Source organism: Calypte anna, chromosome 6, assembly GCF_003957555.1.
Source record: "Calypte anna isolate BGI_N300 chromosome 6, bCalAnn1_v1.p, whole genome shotgun sequence".
NCBI lineage: Eukaryota > Metazoa > Chordata > Aves > Apodiformes > Trochilidae > Calypte > Calypte anna.
Window position 1 is genome coordinate 1813776 of NC_044252.1, and position 20263 is coordinate 1834038.

A 20263-nucleotide genomic window follows, 5' to 3' on the forward strand; every position below is an offset into this window, starting at 1 on the left:
AGTTCTGTTTCTGTCTGGATCAGAGGATGAGAACCTCAGACAGTCACTTTTGTCAACACTCAGAGCTGGACACCTGAAAAAAAAAAGAGAGAAAAAGCTGGCAAGCACTAATTGACATCCTCCAATTGCATGTGGGTGCTGTTCTATGGTGTAGTTTATTTTTATTTTTTATTTAGCAGGGAGAATATGAATACAGTCCCCACTTCTGCAGATTCTGCAGCTGAGTTTCCTGTATTTGAAGAAGTGGCAGGAAAAGGCAGAAGTCTCACAGCAAAGGCCATTTCCCTGGTGGAAACCACTTGCATGCTCAGGGCTCTTTCCTGCCAGGTGAGTGTCATCCATGTTGACACTGACTTCTGGTGGGGCTCTGAAGTGTGGATGAAAGCTCTTCCAGTGCCAGAGTTCCAGAAGGGCAGTGAGGCTTCTTCTGTCCCATGCCAAAGGGAAGCACTGGTGTGAGGGTTGGATGTTCAGTACTGGTGATGGGGTTGTTCTGAGAGGGCATCTTGCAGTGTTTCCCATCTGCTGCTGGCAGAGAGCAGCTCCAGCCTGGGACAAAGTTTCAGCTGAAGACAAGTCTGAGGCTGCAGGAGGAGTAATAATGACCTGATGGCTGTTTGTCTGGTTTAAAAAGATGAACTGAAAGGTTGGTAGCTCTTAACACCCAGGTGATATTACCAAAGTTATCAGCAGAGAATATATGCTCATTTCTTTCCATATGCTCATTTCTTTCCTTCCTAATTTGCTGCCAGCATTCAGATGGGTTCTCCTTCCTGGTTTTCAGACTGGATTTTTTTTTTCTTTTGGTTGTTCAACTTAAAATTTTGACTGCTGAAAGACTTCAGTTCCTATCACATGGCTTGAAACCTGACAGCAGGGACTGTGGATCAGTTGAGAGACAGCAAGTTTATACTGCTGTATAAGGAAAAGTTCATCCAGCTTTGCATCATTGCTGTTGTACCTTTCTACTGTCATAACCTAAGCATTAATTGCTCTCCAATTAGAAATACAAAATATGAAAGGGAGCTGAGCTGCCATGCTCCTAAATGCCCTTTCTGAACTTTAAATAGATGCATATAGTCATCAGGTTCAGCAAAAACGTAGCAAATATCAGATTATTTGTATTATTTGTCTTAATTGTGTATTAGATGTCTTCTGCCTAGGAGCATCATGAATAGTTTCAGCAAGAGACAGGGTATTTGCAGAAGAGTTCCCTTTATTTCATAACACTAAAGCACACAACCATTAAATACATTTGACACTCCTACTGTGCTACCTAAAAAGCTACACTTCAATGTACACATGGCACAAACCTGGTGGTGTCCACTTGGAACAAGTGGAACCTAAAACAAAGCAAAGGCTTCACGTAAAAATAGATCTTACTCTCTGCAACTGTCTTCTTAAAAAAAAAAAAAGGATGGCAATGATCAGACTGAGTGACAAGAAAGTGGATTACTTGAAGCAACAATCACCTCCCAGATTTAATGCAGAATGTTATTTTTATCAGCTCATCTGCAGATGGCACAAATGAAAGCTGATTAAGGCAAATGCTTCTTAAGAAAGGCGTTTTCTTGTAAACAACAAGGAAATGAAGCTGATGGGTTTTTTTCTTCATCAGAAGCTCTTTCTCAGGAGTGACACTTGCTATATTCTAGGCCCTTGGTGGGACCCTTGCCCCTCTTACTGCTGCTCTCTCTTTCTGAAGGGATTACGTGATGCTTTGTGGAATTCCAGCTTGCAGCTGGCTGTGAGGACAGCAGAGCTTTCTCTGTAGGTGGCTTCAGCAGCAAAATGTGCTCTCCCAATGGCCTGTCTGGCCTTCTGAATGTGCTTGGCCTCTGGGCTTTGGTATCTGACTGGCAGTGTAGTGTTTGCAACATTCTGTGGCTCACCTCTATCAAACTAGTCAAGATAATTCCATTAAAAAACAAAAAAGTGAATGTGTATTAGAAAAAAAGTTACCTTATTTTAAAGCTGTAATAAGAAAATCTAAGCTATGCCTTCATTTTAAGAGCTGCTTTGCACAAATTCTTTGATCCCAAACTAATTGGTGCCTATTAATTGGCACCTAATTAATAGCAACATAAGTCACTAAGCAGTCAAGTTTTTTTTTAAGGGGAATTTCCTCTTGGCAGCAGAGCATCTTCTCATGTCCTGACTTGGAATTTTCCTGCTTTTGTAATATATTTGACACCTTTGAAAGGCTTGTATTTCTCTCCATACATGTCGAGGCGATTCACTTTCAGCCCTGAAAAAGACAAAACCAAATGCCAAGTTGAAAGCAGAATGCTAGAAACTATGTCAGTCATGGCTCACAGTTCTGCTTTCTTAAAGCATGTTGAAATTGTTTGGAAGTTCATTTTCCTGCCATTCCTATCACCTGCTCACAGCTGCCCTGGGAGGGCAAGAACTTTTTTCTCTTGTACTCCATGAGCCAATATTCTCCTGCCAAGGGATGAAGTGCTGAACAACTGAGTCTGTCTTCTCCAGCTCCTCTACACTGCACTCACTGCCACTGACAGCTGAAGCCAAGGACATGTTTTACAATTTACATTTTTAGTGATAATTTCAAGCCCCAGCAAGCTCCTGCTCTAAGCTTAGGAGTGCTGGTAACTGTTAAGTAGATAAAGGTTTGGAGTTGTTCCTTGCTTTCTCACAGGCCCAACACCTTTAGCATCCAGATATTGGATCCATAATGCTTTGTTAGATAAAAACTATTGGACTGCAAGTGTGAGAAGAAACTGCAGGATTGTGTCTTGTATGAGGGCTAATCATTTATTTACTCAGCAAAGTATTCTAAGAAGCAAAAGGACCATAAGCTGGTACTTACCTAGCAAAGTATTACATGCACTACCACAGATCTCTTCACTCCTTCTCCCTCCATGCAAATGTCTTTGCTCTGTCAGGGTGTTAATCTGCCAAGCTTGCTTGCAGAAGCACTTTACACATAGACAACTCTCCATTGTAGACTGAACCCTTATTTGCTTTAAATTTACTTTTGTGCTTACCCTATAGACTTGATTCTGATGCAGATTGTTTTGAAGATGAAAAACTAACCAACTCCAGAAGGAAAAAATAAGAAGGGTATTCTTTAAGGGAGTTTTTTGAGCACTAGAAAGGGCTTTAGTGGTACAAGGTTAAAGCAAGTCAAGAGCAGCATGCTAGACCATCATCCATCATTCTTCACTGAAAGGATAACGTTGCATGCTTAATGCACAAGTCAACAAAGACAAATCCATTCTTCTGTGCACTTCTCAAAGTCTTTCTTGAGCAAAAAAAAGGGAATTCACAATTCCCACACAATTCCCAGCAAGGGGAACTGTCAGACTTTTCCTTTTTAGACTAAGCTGACTTTGCATCAGTATCCCTAACAGTATCAGTTTCTCATTTTGTTTTCTACTGCTACTCATTCTGTCTGTACCAATTTAATGTGAAACCCATTCACTCACCTGAAATTGCAAGCTGTTGTATCTTAAACTGGATGTTTAAACTGGGATTCTCCTCTGGCTTGGGGGCTCCAGACTGCAGGTTCACTATGCCCTTCAGGTTTGGTAGCTTTTGAGGAGTAATTTTGCCAACATCCCAGGCTAACACCTTGTCAGGAGACAGGAAAGAGCAGCAGTAGCATTCCAGAAAATAATGCATGAGGTCAAGTTTTTGTCAAGCTTTGAGTCTGCAGGCTGGGTATAGAAAGTAGCCTGGTAGTAGTGAGAATTATCCCACTGACTGGAAGGTGGCAGGTTTGGGCTTCTCTTTTTCCAGCACTTCTTTTGCCCTGTCAGGGAACAGGATAGTGTAACTTTTGTAAGGGTCACTTGTAAGAAAGTGCCTGGGGCCAAGCTGGCCTTTAACTTATCCTCAAGAGGGTTGTTCTGTTTGTTTTTTATTTTCTTTTCATCACAAACTGGAAATTTGTTGGTAAATGCAGAAAAATGTGAGTTCTCCCTACTCCTCAAAGCTTTTGCAATTACAATCCATCTAGTTATTCCATTTCTTGCTAAAAACACAGTATAATTTATTTGTCCAGAGAGGAAAGGAGACTTCAAGTGGTTCTCTTGGTGATTTTGTTTTTAAAAGACCAAGGTCTATTCCTTTTGCAACAAAATGTTACTTGGAGAGCTTTCACTTACAATTCAAATCAAACTCTGGCTGAGATATTCCAAGGCCAGCAGAAAGCTCAGAGCAGGGTGTTAGAGCCAGCAGAGTGGCTTGGCTCACACTGTGTTTCAGCAAAATGGTTCCTGGGTACTAAAAAGTTTCAGGAGCTTTAGGAAATTCAGGTCTCAAACCCCAGCTGAGAGGCAAGAAAGCAGTCCCAAGATACAGGTTTTAAGGCCTTTGTTTTCCTTCCTGTGCATCTTCAGGCAGATCTTTTGGAAGAAGTTTTTGTTTAGTTGTTTTTTTTCTCCTCTTGTACTTCTTGTTTTTCTGGCTACCTATTTTCAAGTCTCTACTGCATTTTCTCCAGATAAGTATGTTTAAAGGAATGTAGATTGTAGGTTTCATAAATGAAACCACCAGCAAAATACTACTGTGTCCACTAAAGAGAAGTGTTAGTGGGTGAAGGAGCAGAGGAAAAGAGAGGAGGGAAAGGGAGAGAGGAAGGGAAAGGAGAATGGAAAACCAGAAATCATTACTGCTGTGTAGCTAAGTTTGGAGAAGCAGCTTTTCAAGAGAAGATTTTTAATTCGTAAACATCTGCTAAAGCTGCCTGCTAAGTGTGGAACAGTGGTCTGCAATATGTATGACTTGTTCTAATGTTGTCTTAGATATTTGAATAAAGAAAAGCTTAATACTTACTTTAGTAACTGGGTCAAATGTATAGCTGCCTTGTGTAGCAGTGAGGTTCATGTTAAGTACAGCCTTTGGCATGTGAACTGTCATGATAACTCCTTCTACTGTTTTCCCCATATTCTGTTTTGGTCCAATGGTAACATCAAATCTTCCTGAAGAACTATTTTCCTTAAAACTGATCATGTGTTTCACATAGACAGGAATTGCCACTAAGCTGAAAAGAGAAGACAGTAGCTGAAAGCATCCTGGCTACTTCACTGCTTCAGAAAACAAAGCTCTTTCTAATAAACAGTTCTTGTGTTTCTGGCAGGCACCCAAGTTAGAACCAGTTTGCTTCAAAAGTGAAAAGTGATATTGGGCTCTTCAACATGATTGTTGAAGTGATTGTACTAGCAGAGAATCCCAGGGAAAAAAAAAATATTTCCTTCCACATCACTTGTCCTAATCTGTCTCCCTCCACCTGTTTATTTCTTAAAGCCATTTCTCAGAACAGCCACAAGTCAAATCAGACTTAGTTTGCAAATATCTGCAGTCCAGACCTTTTGCTTTTTTATGACAATCAGAGTTCTCTGTATACACACAGAGACTTAGCCACAAGGCATATAGCAGCAACAATTGTTACCAGAATTGAATAACCCTATATTACTGTCAGGTCTGGTTTATCCCACTGGTTTTTCCCAGTGGTTGCTGCATACCAACAACTCACTAAAAACCTGTTCTCTTGTTTTAGTGGGGACAGAGCAACAGATGAGACAAAACCCAAGAATGAGCATTTTGTTAACTCCATCATGAGGAGTTACTTGGATGGAAGGTGCTAAGTGGTGCATCTGAAGCAGCAGAGTGGCTAAACAGAAACCTACTTCTGTGAGCTGACACGGTAGGAGATGAGTCTGAAATTCCCATCAGGAGGAATAAAGGAAAGGACTCGCTCAGACTCCCAGCGCTTGAACCGGATGCAGGGGTGGAAGCTGACGTCGTCCAGCAGCCGTGGGTTCTGTCAGGAGTGGCAAAGTGGTGAGTGAAACCTCTTCAGGTACCAGCAGTTTGAAACACCTACTGGACTATCCACACTTATTGCTTCTTAAGACTCTAAATATCATCCCCAGCCACTATCAGAGAGGTGTCACAGAGCTAGATGGCTTTCTGGCTTCACAAGTTCCTGTGAGTGTATTTTTTGTGCAGACAGAAGCCATCCCAACTAGTGAGGAGTGCAGCAACCTCTGCAACATAATGCAAACCTTGTTATTTTTCATCATTTTAATGCACTGAGTAGTGATTGTGGGCTTAAAACTGTTTTAACTCTCATCATTAAGAAAAAGAAATCCTGAGCAATTAGAATTGCCAAATAGATGATAAATTTACCATGAATGAAAGAGAAAGATCTGGCATTCCTGAGAGCTTAATACATGAATCAATAACACCTTGGATTTCTGCAAACACTGTGGAACCTGTGGAGAGGGGAAAAAAAAAAAAGACACGACTTAATATTAGTACTAGGGGCTGAACAAACATTGTGAACTGCAGCTAAAGGTCACAGATGACATTTGCACAACATCCAGGAACATGCCAAGTACAGCCAGGACTGATCATTCCAGTTACCTGTGGCCTGGGCAGACTGCTAAAATCTGTGAGCCAGAGCAAACAGGTTGTCCCAGATCAGTTAACTATATTCCTGCCAGCTGTTAGACAGGGCTTGTGCTAGATGTGTTTAAACTGGTTGCCAGCAATGAGCAAATTAGAGTTTCAGAAAGTGCAAGCTCTTGAATCTTCCTCTCTTTCTTCCTTGTCTCCAGAAAACTAGCAAATTATGTAGTGGTGCAGGGAAGCTGAAGCACATTAAAACACAATCAACTGGTGTTATAAAGTTCCAGACAACCTTGGCTTTCAGATATATATGGTTTGTTTAACAGTGGGACTACATATTAATCTTGATATTAAATCTATAGCAAAAACCCAAACAAAAACAGAATACAAAGCATTTTATCTAGGAAGGGTTCATTTCCTTAAATGCTGTGTAAGGACAGAAAGGCATGAGCAGGAGTCTGGACTAGTCAGTCCTACAAGCAAAGGTTATTTTAGGAGACATGTGGAATCTATAGCTGGTTAAGCCAAAGGGAAGGAGAAACTGTGGGTTAACATTTTGCCTTAAAAGAATGGATCTTGTTTTAGATGAAAGCAGTTAACCATATCCCTATGAAACAAGGTAACATCCCTGTTCTAGGGAAGCAGCCGTATCTATTTCTTGGGTCTAGTGAAGGGCAGGAAGGAAGATGGTTGAGTTGCTAGTCCCAAAGGGATCAGAGCACAAAAGAGTATCTATGACTACTGCAGTGGATCCTCAACAGGAAATTTAAACACTCAATAGACACTGATTGGGCTTGAAATACATACAGAAAAACACATGGTCTTGACAGGCATCAGGATATTCTGACTGACTGCTGCTGCTTTTAGTTTCAAGACAGCCAGAATAAGAGCTGCACAATAGGTATTTATGACTCTCCAGTTCAGTAGTGGCCAAAGTGTTTGTTGAGCTGGTGTCTGGAACCAAGAGAACGTTGACTACTGCTATGTCAGTAGCACTGAATGAAGAAATCAGAGCTTTTCCACATACCACCACAAAATGGTGTCATGCACCCTTCAGCATTAGTAATGCCCCAACAACAACCAAACCAGAAGGCTCCTGATCACAGCACTGCAGTTCTCTTTCTGGATTAATCTTTTCTACTTCTTGGCACTGGCAACATTTACGTAAAACTTACCAGATTCCTCCTTAGAATTAAATCTCAGATTAAAGATTTTTGTGTTTGGAAAATTCACCTTTCATTTTCAGAAAAGAAAGGAGTATTATTATGCTTCATAGTATCTGGCTCCAGCTTATATATAAAAGAAACAATGCTGTCCAGTTATTTTGCACCAAATTTTATCTTGCTATTAGAAGAAAAGCTAATGAAAGCTTTTGTCTTGCTCATGTGAGGGCCTAAAAGGACCACAGTAAATTGTTGGCAAGAACAACTGGAGATAGTTTTCTCATCACATTTAAAACTTCCATTACTTATTTTTCTATCTCTTAAGGGATAATCAATCTACAAACAGAAAACATGTAAGTACAGAATATTCCTTGTGGATGTTCCTGAAGCAGCCTAGAGCATATTACTATCTTAAGATGAGTAAAAGAAACACATTTGGGCAAGTCATTTTAAATTGTGTATTTCTATTTAAGATAGATTCATCTATAGAAAACATGCAAAAAAGGAGTTGGACTGTATTCTCTCTAAACATCAGCAGCTAAATGTAAAGAAACAACAAACAGAAAAGCCTTTTCAAGGCATCTTACCTGATTTGTCTATAATTGCATCAATTTCTTCAATGACATCAAAATAGGCTTCATTGTTTGTGTATTTTACCCCTGCCCTGCGCCAAGGAATGTTGGACAACTGTCCAGTGGGAAGAGTGTCACCCACGTTACTACTGCCTTAAAAAGGAGAAGGAGCTCAAAGTCAGTAATTGATTACAAGAGGAATATTTAAACTGACAAAATTAAGAACCAAAGCAAGATTTGCCCCCAAGATCTGCAGACTAGAATCTAGACTCATTAAATTTCATTCATTTTAGGTGATATGAATGCACTTTGAGGATGTGTCCAAACTTAAGAGTTTTCAGACTATATTTTGCAGAGCACAACACAAAGCTCGAGTCAGCAGGAGGTTGGAGTGGGAGCAGATGTGGGACTCCATCTTGCAAAGCATTTCATCACTACACTTCAAAACATTACAGCTCCTTTGGGGGGGCCTTAAGAACACTTCTCCCTTCTCTGAAGAGTTTTAGCTGTCTGCCTTCAGGGCTGTATCAAGACAAACCTGGAGGGAGCCTTGGGGAGAGCTCCCACCCCCTTTGCTTGGGAGCTGCTAGGCCGAGCCTTTCACCCCTGGTACCCATCTGAGCTGCTCTGCAGCAACAACAGCCACGTCTGCACCTGACCATCTGCCAAATGGATCCAGACCTTGGCCTGTAGACTTCATTTTCTGGCTTGACTTGTTTCTGCTGGACTTTGCTGACAATCACTGAGCTACAGATGACCCTGTTATCACCTGATCCTCACCCTGACCTGTTGGCTCAAGTTAACAGTGATGCCACTGCCCCTGCCTACCTTGCTGTCAGCCTTGGCTCTTGGTTCTTAATACCACCCAGTGTGGGAAAAGGGCTTCCTGAGCTACCTAGTTATAAAGTAAACTGTTTATTCTTTAAAACAGAGAAAAGAAAAAGCTTATCACTTCTGGGGCTTAGGTGACTAATCTTGGAATCCCAGTACAGTGAAAACAACTCTCACCTGCTCAGTACTGAGCTTGCTGATAGTGACAAGATGCAGGCCCCCCAGGGCAGGTGCTTTAGGCTCCTAGAGAATTCTAATAAGGCTTTAGATAAAACAAGAGGATTTGATGCTGCAACCCTTGGCTTCAGAAGTCTTAATTGCCTTGATAGTGGTGTATCTCATCCATTACATTGTATATATCTTTTTGTAAGTATAATTGCTACCATCCAAAAAACACATTAAAAAAAACCAACCAAAAGAAAAACAAACAAAACAACCCCAGAAACTAAACCAGATGAGATTTATACTCAACAATTAAACCACACATGCCACTTCAAAGACCAGCTCCTCCAAGCACTACCTCTGTGTGGCCCTGCAGCCCACATTGCTCCCTTCTCTAACACAATATACAGGCAGACATCTCACATATCTCTGACCCCATGTGACACCTCCATCTGTACCTCCCTTGCACCCCTGTGCCAGACAAGCAGATTCCACCAGCTCAGCTGACAGACATTTGGCTCTGTCAGTGCACAGCCACTTACAACAGTGTGAAACCAGCTCCAAATGTAAGGGATTACTGAGGGTGGTGGGGAGGCTGAAGACAGCCTATTTGTTTCCCTTCCTGCTATCTGTTCCCAGACAGCAAAGATTTATTAGATAGAAGTTATATGCCTTTCTACAATGATGTTCTTATAAAATGCATAACCTTCTCCAATGCCCCTCAGTTATTCAAGGCCTGGGGCTAGCTCTGTACCCTTCCCAGAGCACCTGTCTCCAGTATGTGCTGTCTGTGCTGGTTGCTGCTATTCCTGAGGGACTTGGGCAGCTGTGGATGGACTGGGGATATCAAGGGGGGAAGCCATAAATTGAAAATAAAGAGAAAGTTGCTTTTATTCAACTCTCACGTTACAGATTCACCCCAATATGAGCTTTTTTAGCTATGAAGCATGATGGGGCTTTCTTTCTAAGCAGGCAGTCACTGCTGAAAATTATTTTCATACCTGTGATGGAGTTGACAACGGAGCGCAGGATTGTGGGAGGCTTGATCAGCTCCTTCAGGATGTTAGATTCTGTGGCCAGTGGAAAGCCATTGTCTAACATTTCTTCTAGAAGTTCATACACAATAACTACATTGTCCTTAATTGCAGTCTCAGAACATTCGCCAAAGTAATCCTAAACAAATCAGAGATTACAAAGGAGAGGGTTTTTATTCCTGTTAAAATGCCTTGCAAAAGTTTGTTTGTTTTTTTGATTACAGAAACCCTCTAATCTATCAAGGAATTTTAGTACCTAAACTGGCTAGCTACTTCTGTACCCTGATAACATCATTTGTTAAGGTTACATTTATCATCTAATTAGAAATAAATACAGTGTGAAGGGGAAAACAATCTGGTTTATGTGTTCCAAAGGTTCCCCCACTTGTGAACATTAACACATTTTCCGATAGAAGTCTCTTGTAAAATAAGGAGATTGCCTGTTGGCAATGCTCTTCACAGAGCTTCCTTTATTTATAGTATCTGTGAAATGGGTTGAAAACTGACCCACACTTCACAGCTCATTCTTCCCTTCATGATTCCTTTTCATCTGGATAACATGAATACCAAAACTTAGAGGAAAGAGCCAGCATTTACAAAGTGAGGTTTGTGCACTGGTAACCAGAAATCAACTGAATACACAAAATATACCTTCTATTCTTTTGTATTTTTATGAACCAGTGCTTGATTTAAAAATTGCAATGGGAAGGGAAATCTGCTGACAAGAGGGTTTATTACCTTTCTGCCACTGAAGTTTATGCAAAAATTCCCTTTGAATCTTTTCATAGAATCATCACAGAATCATAGAATAGGCTGGGTTGGAAGGGACCTCAGAGATCATCGAGTCCAACCCTTGAATTTTTTGGACCCTAAAAATTTGGACCTTAAATTTTTGCTTTTCATCTTCCATCAGCATCCAAGAACCCCAAAATCTGCTAGTTTCAAAAAATGGTAAAAGTTTTTACTAATCAAGTGTTAGTTTTAGAATGATTTAATGGTGACTGACCTGGAAAGTGTCTGCTACTCGGTGCAGAAATTCGATCACAAAGAGTGGTGGCACTTCTGTCTGTATGACAGACACAAAGAAGATTTTATCCCGATAGATGCTGATGAGGTAGTGATGTGGTGTTGAGATGACAGGAGGCACATTCTCAACATCGATTGCTTTCTCCTGAGCTTCAAAGAAATAATCACACACAGACTGGCTCACAACGCTCTTCCAGTGCTTCTCCAAGAAGATATCACCAGAACAGTTTATAAGAAACAGGCTGTGGATCATTTTCTGTTGGAAACACAGGCAAAGAAATCAAAATAAACAAATGGTTTGAGGATTGACATTATTTCTTCTCCAGATTCCCTTTCTCGTAGTGGTTATTCTTTACTAGCAGGCATTGTGAATTGAAGAAAAAGATCTGCTTTGCTGCTTTTCTTCCAGCTGCATTTTCTTTATTCAGAGGAATGTTTCACCAGGAAATATTTCACAGTGGATTAAGGCTTACATTTCACAATGTAAGCAAGAAGCTAGCACCCTTGATTTCCACTTTAATTCCTAGTTGGTATTTGTAACTTGTTTCTCAAAGAAAAGCTGTTTTTCAAGGAAACTTATACATAAAGTTTCCTATGGCAGTGAAGTTTGCATAACATTTACATGCTTAACTAAGAATTGCCCTATCTTAAAGTTACAGCTCTTTAGCTTGTCAGCTTTCAGCTACTGAACTAGAAAAGTGTTTTGGAGTTGTTGGCTGATTAGTCTTTTACTTACAATCTATGCCAAGCTGCACTTGGATAAAGGGTTGGAATTCATTAAAAAGACTCCAAGACTCTAAAGTGCATCTTTTAGTCTGACTAAACCCAGCCCAGAGTACCAGGCTGACCTCCCAGCACACTTGTAACACTGAAAAATGGTCTAGCCCTGCAGATCTTGACTAAACAAAAATATGTGTTTCACAGCTCACCAGAGAAGGTGAAAAAGGACTCCTAAAGAAGGTAGTTAGCATGCTATCCTCCACCTAAGTCAGCAGATGTGGGAAAAGAGCCAAGATCCAGCTTTCCACATTCTCAGCTCCAGCTGCTCTTTCACATGCATGTCAGCAAAGTGCTCATCCTCACTGGGGCTTTGCCAGGGCTTAGACACCTCCTGCTAAGAGCACACTGCCTTTGGTGGTAGACACAGAAAGACCACTGGTCAAAATGTGGACAGAAAAATCCAACTCAGCCAATGATACACAAGAGGAAGTTCTTTTGGAAACTGTGATTGCCAATTTGCTTAAAGAGTGTGAAAGGAAACCAGCCTACAAAGTGTTATTGCATCTTTCTACTGTATCTCTCCTGGACCAAATTAAAGAGAAAAGTTTAATGCTGTAAGCACAGCATTCTTATAAAGGAGCCTTGAAACAATTGCTTTAATCCAGTTCAACCAAACATGTTCTGAATTTAGCCAGCTCTAAACATTAAAACCCCCCAAAATCTCCTGGATAGACACCCAGCAGTGGCAAGTATAATCAACCACTGAATGTCAGTATTGTTCCACACCAAGGCAGCCCAAAGGTGATCAGCTATCAAGCTTGGAAAAGTTCTCTGTACATTTTAATGTGGATACAGCAGCATTATCTGTTAACAAATGCAAGACCCTGTTCCTGGTAAATGTACACAGAGCTGCACAGGAGAGCTTCAGTACAAGCATGATTCCAGTTCCAGAGGACTTGATCTACAGCCCTCTGTGGAGAAGCTATGCTGGACTGCAGGCTGCTTCAGAGAAGACTCTGAAAAAGTACAGGTACGTGTAACAGAGTGCTTTTAATTTTCAGAAATGGCTGCATTGCTCCCCATATGTTTTTAACAAGCACAGCCAGGCAGCAGACCCACAGAATCACAGGGCAGCAGCACTGGAACACTGCCCCCATTTTACTCACCTGCCCCAAGGTGCCCAGGTACTGCCTGTGTTTGTATGAACATTTCTGTGGCCTTGAGATGAATAATTGGATCAGCAAACTGGCCCAGGGGACCATGTCTGGTAGCTTGCAGCTTGAGAGAAACTGTGCAAGCTGACCAGTAAAATCCCACCTAGCTGCCTCCCCTGTCTGTTGGGTAGGAAGATGGGGATTGCAGGATTTCCCATGATATATGATTATTCTGCTTCTAGCATATGAGTTCCCTTCAAACCCCCTCACAGTTCTGTTTGCTTCCCTACTGACTAGGATAAGTTGTCCCAGCAATAATGATATTAGTCTATTATATGCAAGACCAAGTAATTTGATTTATCCCACACATGGTCAAACAATTGGCCTTAGCCAATAAAAGATGGATTTCATGTCGAGTATCTTACAACTGGCACTACTAAAAACAAATACCTTATGTGAGCTATTATTTAACAAAAATTACTGTGCTCCCAATTCTGAAGATTTCCCTGATAAGCCTATTTGTGAGTGCCAGCTTTAATTTCAGACATGTAAACAGTCATTTCTCAGCACCCTACCTTCTTTTATCTCATTAGAACAGTGGATTTAAAAAGAAAAAAAAGAAAAAATGCTGAACATAAGAAATCAAACTAGTAACACTAAGCTTCCTCACACCAATAGGTCAAGTTTAATTCTCGTGGCCAAACAGCAAAGCATGTTAAGAGCTGCAGCACTTTGAGGGTAAAGGTCTTGAACCAGTTTGCAAGTTTAAAATAACAGTAGCAAATAGCACACCACCAAAATTTAAGAATCCTGAGAGCATCTGTGCAGCAGTAAACACATCCACCACTTGGAGATGGAGGCAAAAAACCATTCTGTGTAAAACACCAAAGTTGTGTTCTTAGGACTATTTCAAAAGCCCATGCCTCCCATCTCACTGCTGTCAGACCTACCTAAGAAGCAGACTGAAGATGTGAGTTCTTATTATTTGCATCTTTAGTCCAGAGTAAGGCATTAGGGTTCATTTTTACTGGGCTGACAGCCTTCCATACTACTGCCTGATTGAAAGGCATCTCAGACACACTGCAGCAACAGAGAGCTCAGCAGAAGTTTTGCTGCTGCTTCTCTCAGACTTCCCATCCCTGCTCAGCCACATTAAACTCCAGGTGATTCTTTGCAGCCATTTCCATCCTACCAAGTTTTGAAGTCCTCACGGACTAAGTATCTTAACTGAGGTGCCTTCAATATACTGTTGCCGAGTCTGTATCTTTTGACTAACTCTGGATTTTGCAATGCTACTATTTTTTCAGTTTCTTGGCTCAGAAACATCTGGACTGAAGTCCCAGCAGGCTGACAAGACAAAAGTGGAGCTCATTGGCAAGAGAGTGAGGCTGCAAGAATGGGAAAAAAGACTGATTGCACTTGCTTGTCTTTTGCTGCAATTACGTACTCTAAAATGTAATTAATGCAGCAATACTGTTACCAGCTGCTTTTCCATAACACTGAGCTGAATTACAGTCAAAGCTCTGAAAACCAGGAAGAGAGGAATTTATCACTGACCTCTGCAATGCCCTTTAGAACTAGTAATAATCACAGCAAAAAGGCTCCAAATGAGCCCTGGGAAAGTATTCCACAGCTTCCAGGTTCCCTGTGTTTGGTGTAGCTTTTCTGAAGGGTGGAAGGACTGGGGGGGGTGGGTGATATGAGCCTCTGTTATGTATTTGTGGAAATGAACTTCTAGTGAATGGAAAGTAATCAAATGCTTAAAGTAATCCAGAGAAGGAAATAAGCTAAGATAAGCAGTTCTATTTCTGCTTTAGAGATAACATTTTTGCCACAATCAGCTGGTCTGTAGCTTACCTTTCTCCTATAAATTCCAGATGTGTCACAAATGTATCACAGATGTGGCAAAACCAGACAACCTTTGCTCCCCACCTCCCCAGCCTCATTCAGCAGCTCTGAAAACAGCAAAGCTGATCAAGAGAAGTCCTTGAATGGCATCTTCAGGACAGCCAACACAGTAGCTCTGAACACACATATGAGTGGCTGAACCAACCCGACACAGCAGCACAAGCTGTCATTTCAACTGCTACACCTGGAAGTCTCAGATCTTACTGAAATGCTAATGCTCTGTAACTTCACAATTTCTGCAGAGCTCCTGTCATTGTAAGGGGTATCTTGCTGCTGCTGCTCAAGTGTCATTAATCTTTTTACTTACAAGATGCCCCTGGCTTAAGTATCTTGCACATTGGAAAACCCTTTTACAATCCTTCCTGAGAACTGCTTGGTGTCCCTCTCTGTTCATCAAGCAAAACTCCCACAGCTCAACTCAACTCTAACTTAATACCATGAAGCAGTTGTCTCACTGCAACTATTCAGATGCATATTTTATCTCTCAGATCATCTCTATTATTAAAGACTTCGCTTCCCAGATGCTCAGTAGACATTTATTTATCTTTACTCTCGTCTTAAGGCACTGTTAGAAACTTTCTGGAATTGTTTTCAAAAGGAAGTAGCCCTTTGAGAATACTCGAGGTTGTTCTAAATCAGTGTTGTTATCTGTAACAAAATTTCTAACTTCCCCCATGCTTTTATGAATAACAATCACAGCCTGCCCAAGAATTTGTGCAGTGTTTCATCTCCTGACTGATGAGCTTTCCAATAATACATTTGCACGGTGCCTTTGTTCAATTTAGTTCCAGTATAAATCTTCTAATTGCTGGCAAGATGGTTCTGTCTCTTGCCAAGAGAAAAATATTAGACCCTGAATAACTGCAGTTCCCTTTAGGGCCTGCAACAACAGAAAGCTTGGCTGTAAAAGCTAAAAAAGCAAGAGTTTATGAGAAAGAGGAAAAAAACAGCAAGCAAAACAACAGAAAACAGCAAAACAATTAAAAATTGATGGCTAGAACCACATTTTTACATGAAGATGGACCATTTCTAACACAATTTGCATAAAAATAAGCTGGTTTAGGACTACGAAGGAACCAGTTGGGAAAGTCACTCTCTCAGAGCAGTACTGCACAGACAGGACCACATGGACACAGGTAAGGGGAATGCCTTGTCCCACACTTACTGCCACCAGGATTTTCAGGAACAGGCTGATAATTAGGCTCATATTCCAGCCAAACCATGGAGAACTCTGAAGGGCCAAGGCATCAGGATCCGATTACAGGATATAAAAGCCTCATCTCAATTGTTCTTTACAAAGATGTTTTCCATTGTGCTCTCCCAATTCACTCCTAAGTCTGTGGAGCCAGAGTGGCAGTGCAGCAGCTTTGTGCTGCTCTTTTTTCATGGGCTCTATTTTAAGAGGCACTCAAAAGGACAAGCACTGTGCCAAAGCACCAGTCACTACTGAAATCCTAGAGCAGAGCCAACAAGTATCACTGGAACCCTGCTGTAAGTGGCAGCTCTTACACACACATGTGCACTCCCAAACACAGGTGGTAAAAAGAAGGTAGGTAACAATTTTTACCTCCCTCCTCCTCCATGAGAAGAGAGGAGAACTGCACTCTTTAATTCTTTCATCCTATGTGAAGAAAATCAGGCTTCCCAATATCAAGTCTTAAAGAGTTCTTGTCAAAAAGCAACCACCCATGCATTGTGTTGAATTAACATAGAAAGGATTTCACCTCTTTTCAGTGTATTAACTAAGTTTTGAAAGCTGTATGGAAAGCTGGAGGAAAACAAATGGGAAATTAGAGGAAAGAACATTTTAAAGAAGTTTCATTTGGTTTCTTCCCATTATTACAGCCATGAAGCAAAGCTGCCACTTGTCACCTGCTGTTCATCCCTCTCTACCTCAAGGACTTCAATTTCTCCTTCCTGAATCCTCATTACAAGGTTTCTATTCAAAATTCTTAATGCAGAACTGCTTGTAAGGAGAGAGATTTGTTTGAAAGAGCAACTGAGACTTAGGTGGCACAGAACTTGCATAATGGCAAATTTAATTTCTGGACAAGGGCAGTAAAACTAGAGGGTGTAGAATGGTCTTATGTTTAATTTGCCATCTGCAAGGGATTTTCTGGTACATACACAAAGACAGGAAAACATCTCCTTGTCCTATTCCCGATTTATTTTTATTTTTATTTTTTTTACAAAAGCAGATTTGCTTGCACTGTTGAACTAGCACCCAACACACCACAGATTAAATGCTAGACAATTACAGTGACACACAATTCAGATGGGTTTATTTTTTGTTTGGTTGGGGTTTATGTTTTCTGTTTGTTTGTTTGTTTAAATAAATGAGAAGCCAGGTACAATTTAAACCTGCTGGAAAGTACCAGGTGAATCATTCCTGTAGCTGGCATTGTTCTTTTGTAAAACACTGCTTCCATCGTTTTACCTCTTTCAGGAGTAATTTAATTTGCATATGCTTTTCTTGCAAGATATCTTTTCTTCTCCTATATTGCAGCCTGCCTCCTATGAACACATTTTCATTATTCAGGCACGATTTTTGCCTGGTTGTTTACACAATAGCGACATTTAACAGAGAAGCTCTTCCTCCCGCTTGATCAGCGCCTAATGGTTACAAATTACTCACCGCACTTAAAAGACGGTAAATAACATTGTGACTTCAAAGTAGAGCAGCACTGGAAGAAAAGCAGCCACAACCTCCACCCAATTACCCTGTTAGGTACTGGAGAGCTCAGTGAGGAAGATGGAATTGGATTGATTTGCAGTGCCGATAACACAAATCTACACTCAGGGGGCTGGGAGAGGACCCTTGCTAATTAAGCAGGCACAAGAACCCCCATGTCTGCAACTGTGCTGGGGAAGACAGAGGTGAGCTGGGTGCTACCCCTCCTGCACAGGGCCCTGCATGGCAGCTCCTGCATCACCCTGCAGGCTCGGGGCCGTCTCTACAAACGAAACCGAATTATCTCCTTGGGGATTGATCTCTTCTCCTCCTCCTCACTGCTCAGCACTGCAGAGAATATAACCCCTGCACATCCCCCCTGGGAGGGGGACACTGTCCCCAGGAGCCCCTCCAGGGATGGAAAGCAGGCCCGGCAGCTCGGACAGGCACAAGGCCTGAAGGCTCAGGAAGAAAAAACAAAAAACAACCCCCCCCCCAAAACCTGTGTTCTGTTTATTATTATTATTCAAACACGGAAATAATCCGTATTTAATCGGCCTCGGGTTTAAGGGGCTGTCTCCCGCTGACAGGGATGTCACCGGTGGCCGCCACCCGGCAGCTCCCCTCAGGCGAGGGTCCCGCGGTTGCCTCCGAGGCCCTCCCCACCGCTTCCCCCGAAAACACGGGAACCAACTTCCCCACGCACCCCCTCCCTCCCTCCCACCCTCCCTCTCAGCGGCTTGGGCCCTCTACGCCCCACATACCTCCCCCGGCCCGGTGCGGCCCGTTCGCCCCGGCCCGACTCGGCCCGTCCCGCTCCCGGGGCAGCGGCCAAGATGGCGGCGAGGCCCGCCGAGCGCGCGTGGGGCCGCCCCCCGTCGGAGGCGCGGGCAGCCCCGCGCGCTGCCTGAGCTGAGCGGCGAATAACGGACACCTCCTCCCCCCCCTCAGCACCTCAAACCGCCCCGCCGGACACACCGGACCCGCCGCCGCCAACAACCCCCCACCGCCTCCCCGCCACCCCCTCAAGGGACACGGAGGGGCTGCCTTCAGGCGCTGGAAACAGCCGGGCGGGCGATTCGGCAGCGCAGGGCCGGGCCGGGCAGGAGTGTCGGGCGGTGCGGCCTCCCCCTCCCCGTCAGGCGCCAGGCGCGGCCGCCCGCCCCGTCGCCCCCGCCCCCCCGGTAGCGGTGCCGGCGCGGTCGGCGGGGCGGGCTGGGTCTGGCGGGAGGGCTGAGGTGAGAGGAGAGAGAGCTGCGAAGATGGCAGCGGGGGAGCCGCAAGCTAAGAAGCTCAAGCTGGAGCAAAAGCAACTGAGGTAACGGGCGGCGGGAAAGGGGCTCTTCTTCACGGAGGTGCCCCGCGGTATAACGGAGGAACCCCGCGGTATCACGGAGGAGGGCGGCGGGGTTGCTGCCGCCGGTGAAGGACGAGACACGTGCTGCTGCCGCCCTGTAGCGAGGGGAATCACCCCGGGAGGATCCCGCCGTACCGGGCTGGGCTGGGCGCGGTGCAGGGACCCTCCCGGCGGCACCGGGCACGTGTGGAGGAGGTAGCGGGGCAGTCCCGCGGGGAACGGGGACCGTGCGGGAACGTGAAGCGGGTCAGTACCGGGGTGCTTTGGAGCTCCAGGCTGGTGGGGGCGGTGGGGGAAAGGCCGGAGCAAGGCGTGTGGAAACGCACCCCCGGTTGTCACCCCCGTGCTCCCCGTCTTTGGAAAAGATCCTCTGAACGCCCCGAGTAATACCCTCGAGGAGATCTCTGCCCTCGTGAGACAGGAATTGAGTTGTCTGGATCCCCTTCCTTACCAGATAAATCGTCTTCAGGATGTGTAGTGGTTTTTAGAGTGTTTTCGTATTGAAATAATCTGTGTGCCTTTTGCGATGCTCCCTTCCTGGCGTGATACGGTACCGCTGAGCGAATCCCATCTGACTGACGGCCTGCACAGAAACAAGTCGCTTATTTTTTAAATGTCAGAGCAGGAAAATATAGGGTTTCTCAACGTGTGAAGCGTGGGCAAAATGAGTACTGAGCGAGCTGTAGTGAGGCTTTTGTTGGTGCAGTCTGTGGTTTGTTTTCTCGGGATGGTTGGGACATGAATATAACTGTAAGGTAGCTGTTCTCCTTCCAAGTGTTCAATATGTGAGGAGGATTAATGGCATAAGGTCCTAAATTACCTTGGCAATAACTAATAACTTTCTCAAATATAGCATAGGAAAGATGTACTTCAGTGCTGAGATGAGAACAGTCCCTCTCAGTACTTATGTCCTTACTGAAAGAATTAATCCTGTTAAATTTGTCAAAGTCAGGGTACTGGCTCCTTTGGTAGCTGAGTGACTTTTCAAGTCTAATAATAGTTGACAAGCTCAGCTGCAGAGAGTGGAAGAGGAAAAATATAACTGAGCTCAGAAAGCAAATAAATGGCAGGTGGCAGTGTATGGTTGAAATTAAAAAGCAGCAGTTATTTCCATGGGCCTCAATGTAAGAAGCTGGTAATTGCAATGTTGGTAAAGCCTATTAGAAGAAAGTGCATTTTAGCTCTTTCAAGTCTAAACATGAAAAAGTAAAAAACCATTAAGAATATTTTTGAAGTAATGAGTTACAAATGTGAAGGCTGTTTGTAGTGGAATGAAAGGGCAAGGTA

General features: G+C 43.1%; 2 protein-coding genes across 4 annotated transcripts in view; one reads left to right on the plus strand and one right to left on the minus strand.

Moving 5' to 3' along the window:
- Window positions 1-455: 455 nt before the first annotated feature.
- Window positions 456-18729, minus strand: AP3M1 (adaptor related protein complex 3 subunit mu 1). Of its 3 annotated transcripts, none has more exons than XM_030452813.1 (9): window positions 12096-12116; window positions 11147-11422; window positions 10108-10279; window positions 8129-8266; window positions 6157-6242; window positions 5655-5788; window positions 4801-5008; window positions 3450-3594; window positions 456-2248 (listed from the first exon to the last, which is right to left on the minus strand). In XM_030452813.1, exons 2-9 carry the CDS (start codon window positions 11417-11419, stop codon window positions 2148-2150), a joined length of 1257 nt encoding a protein of 418 aa, XP_030308673.1. In that variant the 5' UTR covers window positions 11420-11422; window positions 12096-12116; the 3' UTR covers window positions 456-2147. The 3 variants fall into 3 exon arrangements, with proteins under 3 accessions (XP_030308673.1, XP_030308674.1, XP_030308676.1); XM_030452814.1 differs by lacking the exon at window positions 12096-12116 and adding an exon at window positions 18384-18491 and having other exon boundaries at window positions 1481-2248; XM_030452816.1 differs by lacking the exon at window positions 12096-12116 and adding an exon at window positions 18667-18729 and having other exon boundaries at window positions 1870-2248.
- Window positions 18730-18752: 23 nt separating this feature from the next.
- The window catches only part of ADK (adenosine kinase), a 231355-nt gene continuing 229844 nt past the window's right edge, over window positions 18753-20263 (plus strand). The window contains exons 1-2 of the mRNA XM_030452818.1: window positions 18753-18767; window positions 18829-18937. Coding sequence (XP_030308678.1) covers window positions 18882-18937 — 56 coding nt within the window. The 5' untranslated portion in view covers window positions 18753-18767; window positions 18829-18881. The remainder of the gene's footprint in view (window positions 18768-18828; window positions 18938-20263) is intronic.

What these genes read in the sequence shown, in the direction of transcription:
- AP3M1 (XM_030452813.1), bottom strand. Translation starts at nt 11,419, where the DNA reads ATGATCCACAGCCTGTTTCTTATAAACTGTTCTGGTGATATCTTCTTG. An exon ending in GAGTAGCAGACACTTTCCAG is followed by an intron (nt 10,280 to 11,146) that starts GTCAGTCACCAT and finishes TGATTTGTTTAG; the next exon opens with GATTACTTTGGCGAATGTTC. An exon ending in CGTTGTCAACTCCATCACAG is followed by an intron (nt 8,267 to 10,107) that starts GTATGAAAATAA and finishes CTCCTTTTTAAG; the next exon opens with GCAGTAGTAACGTGGGTGAC.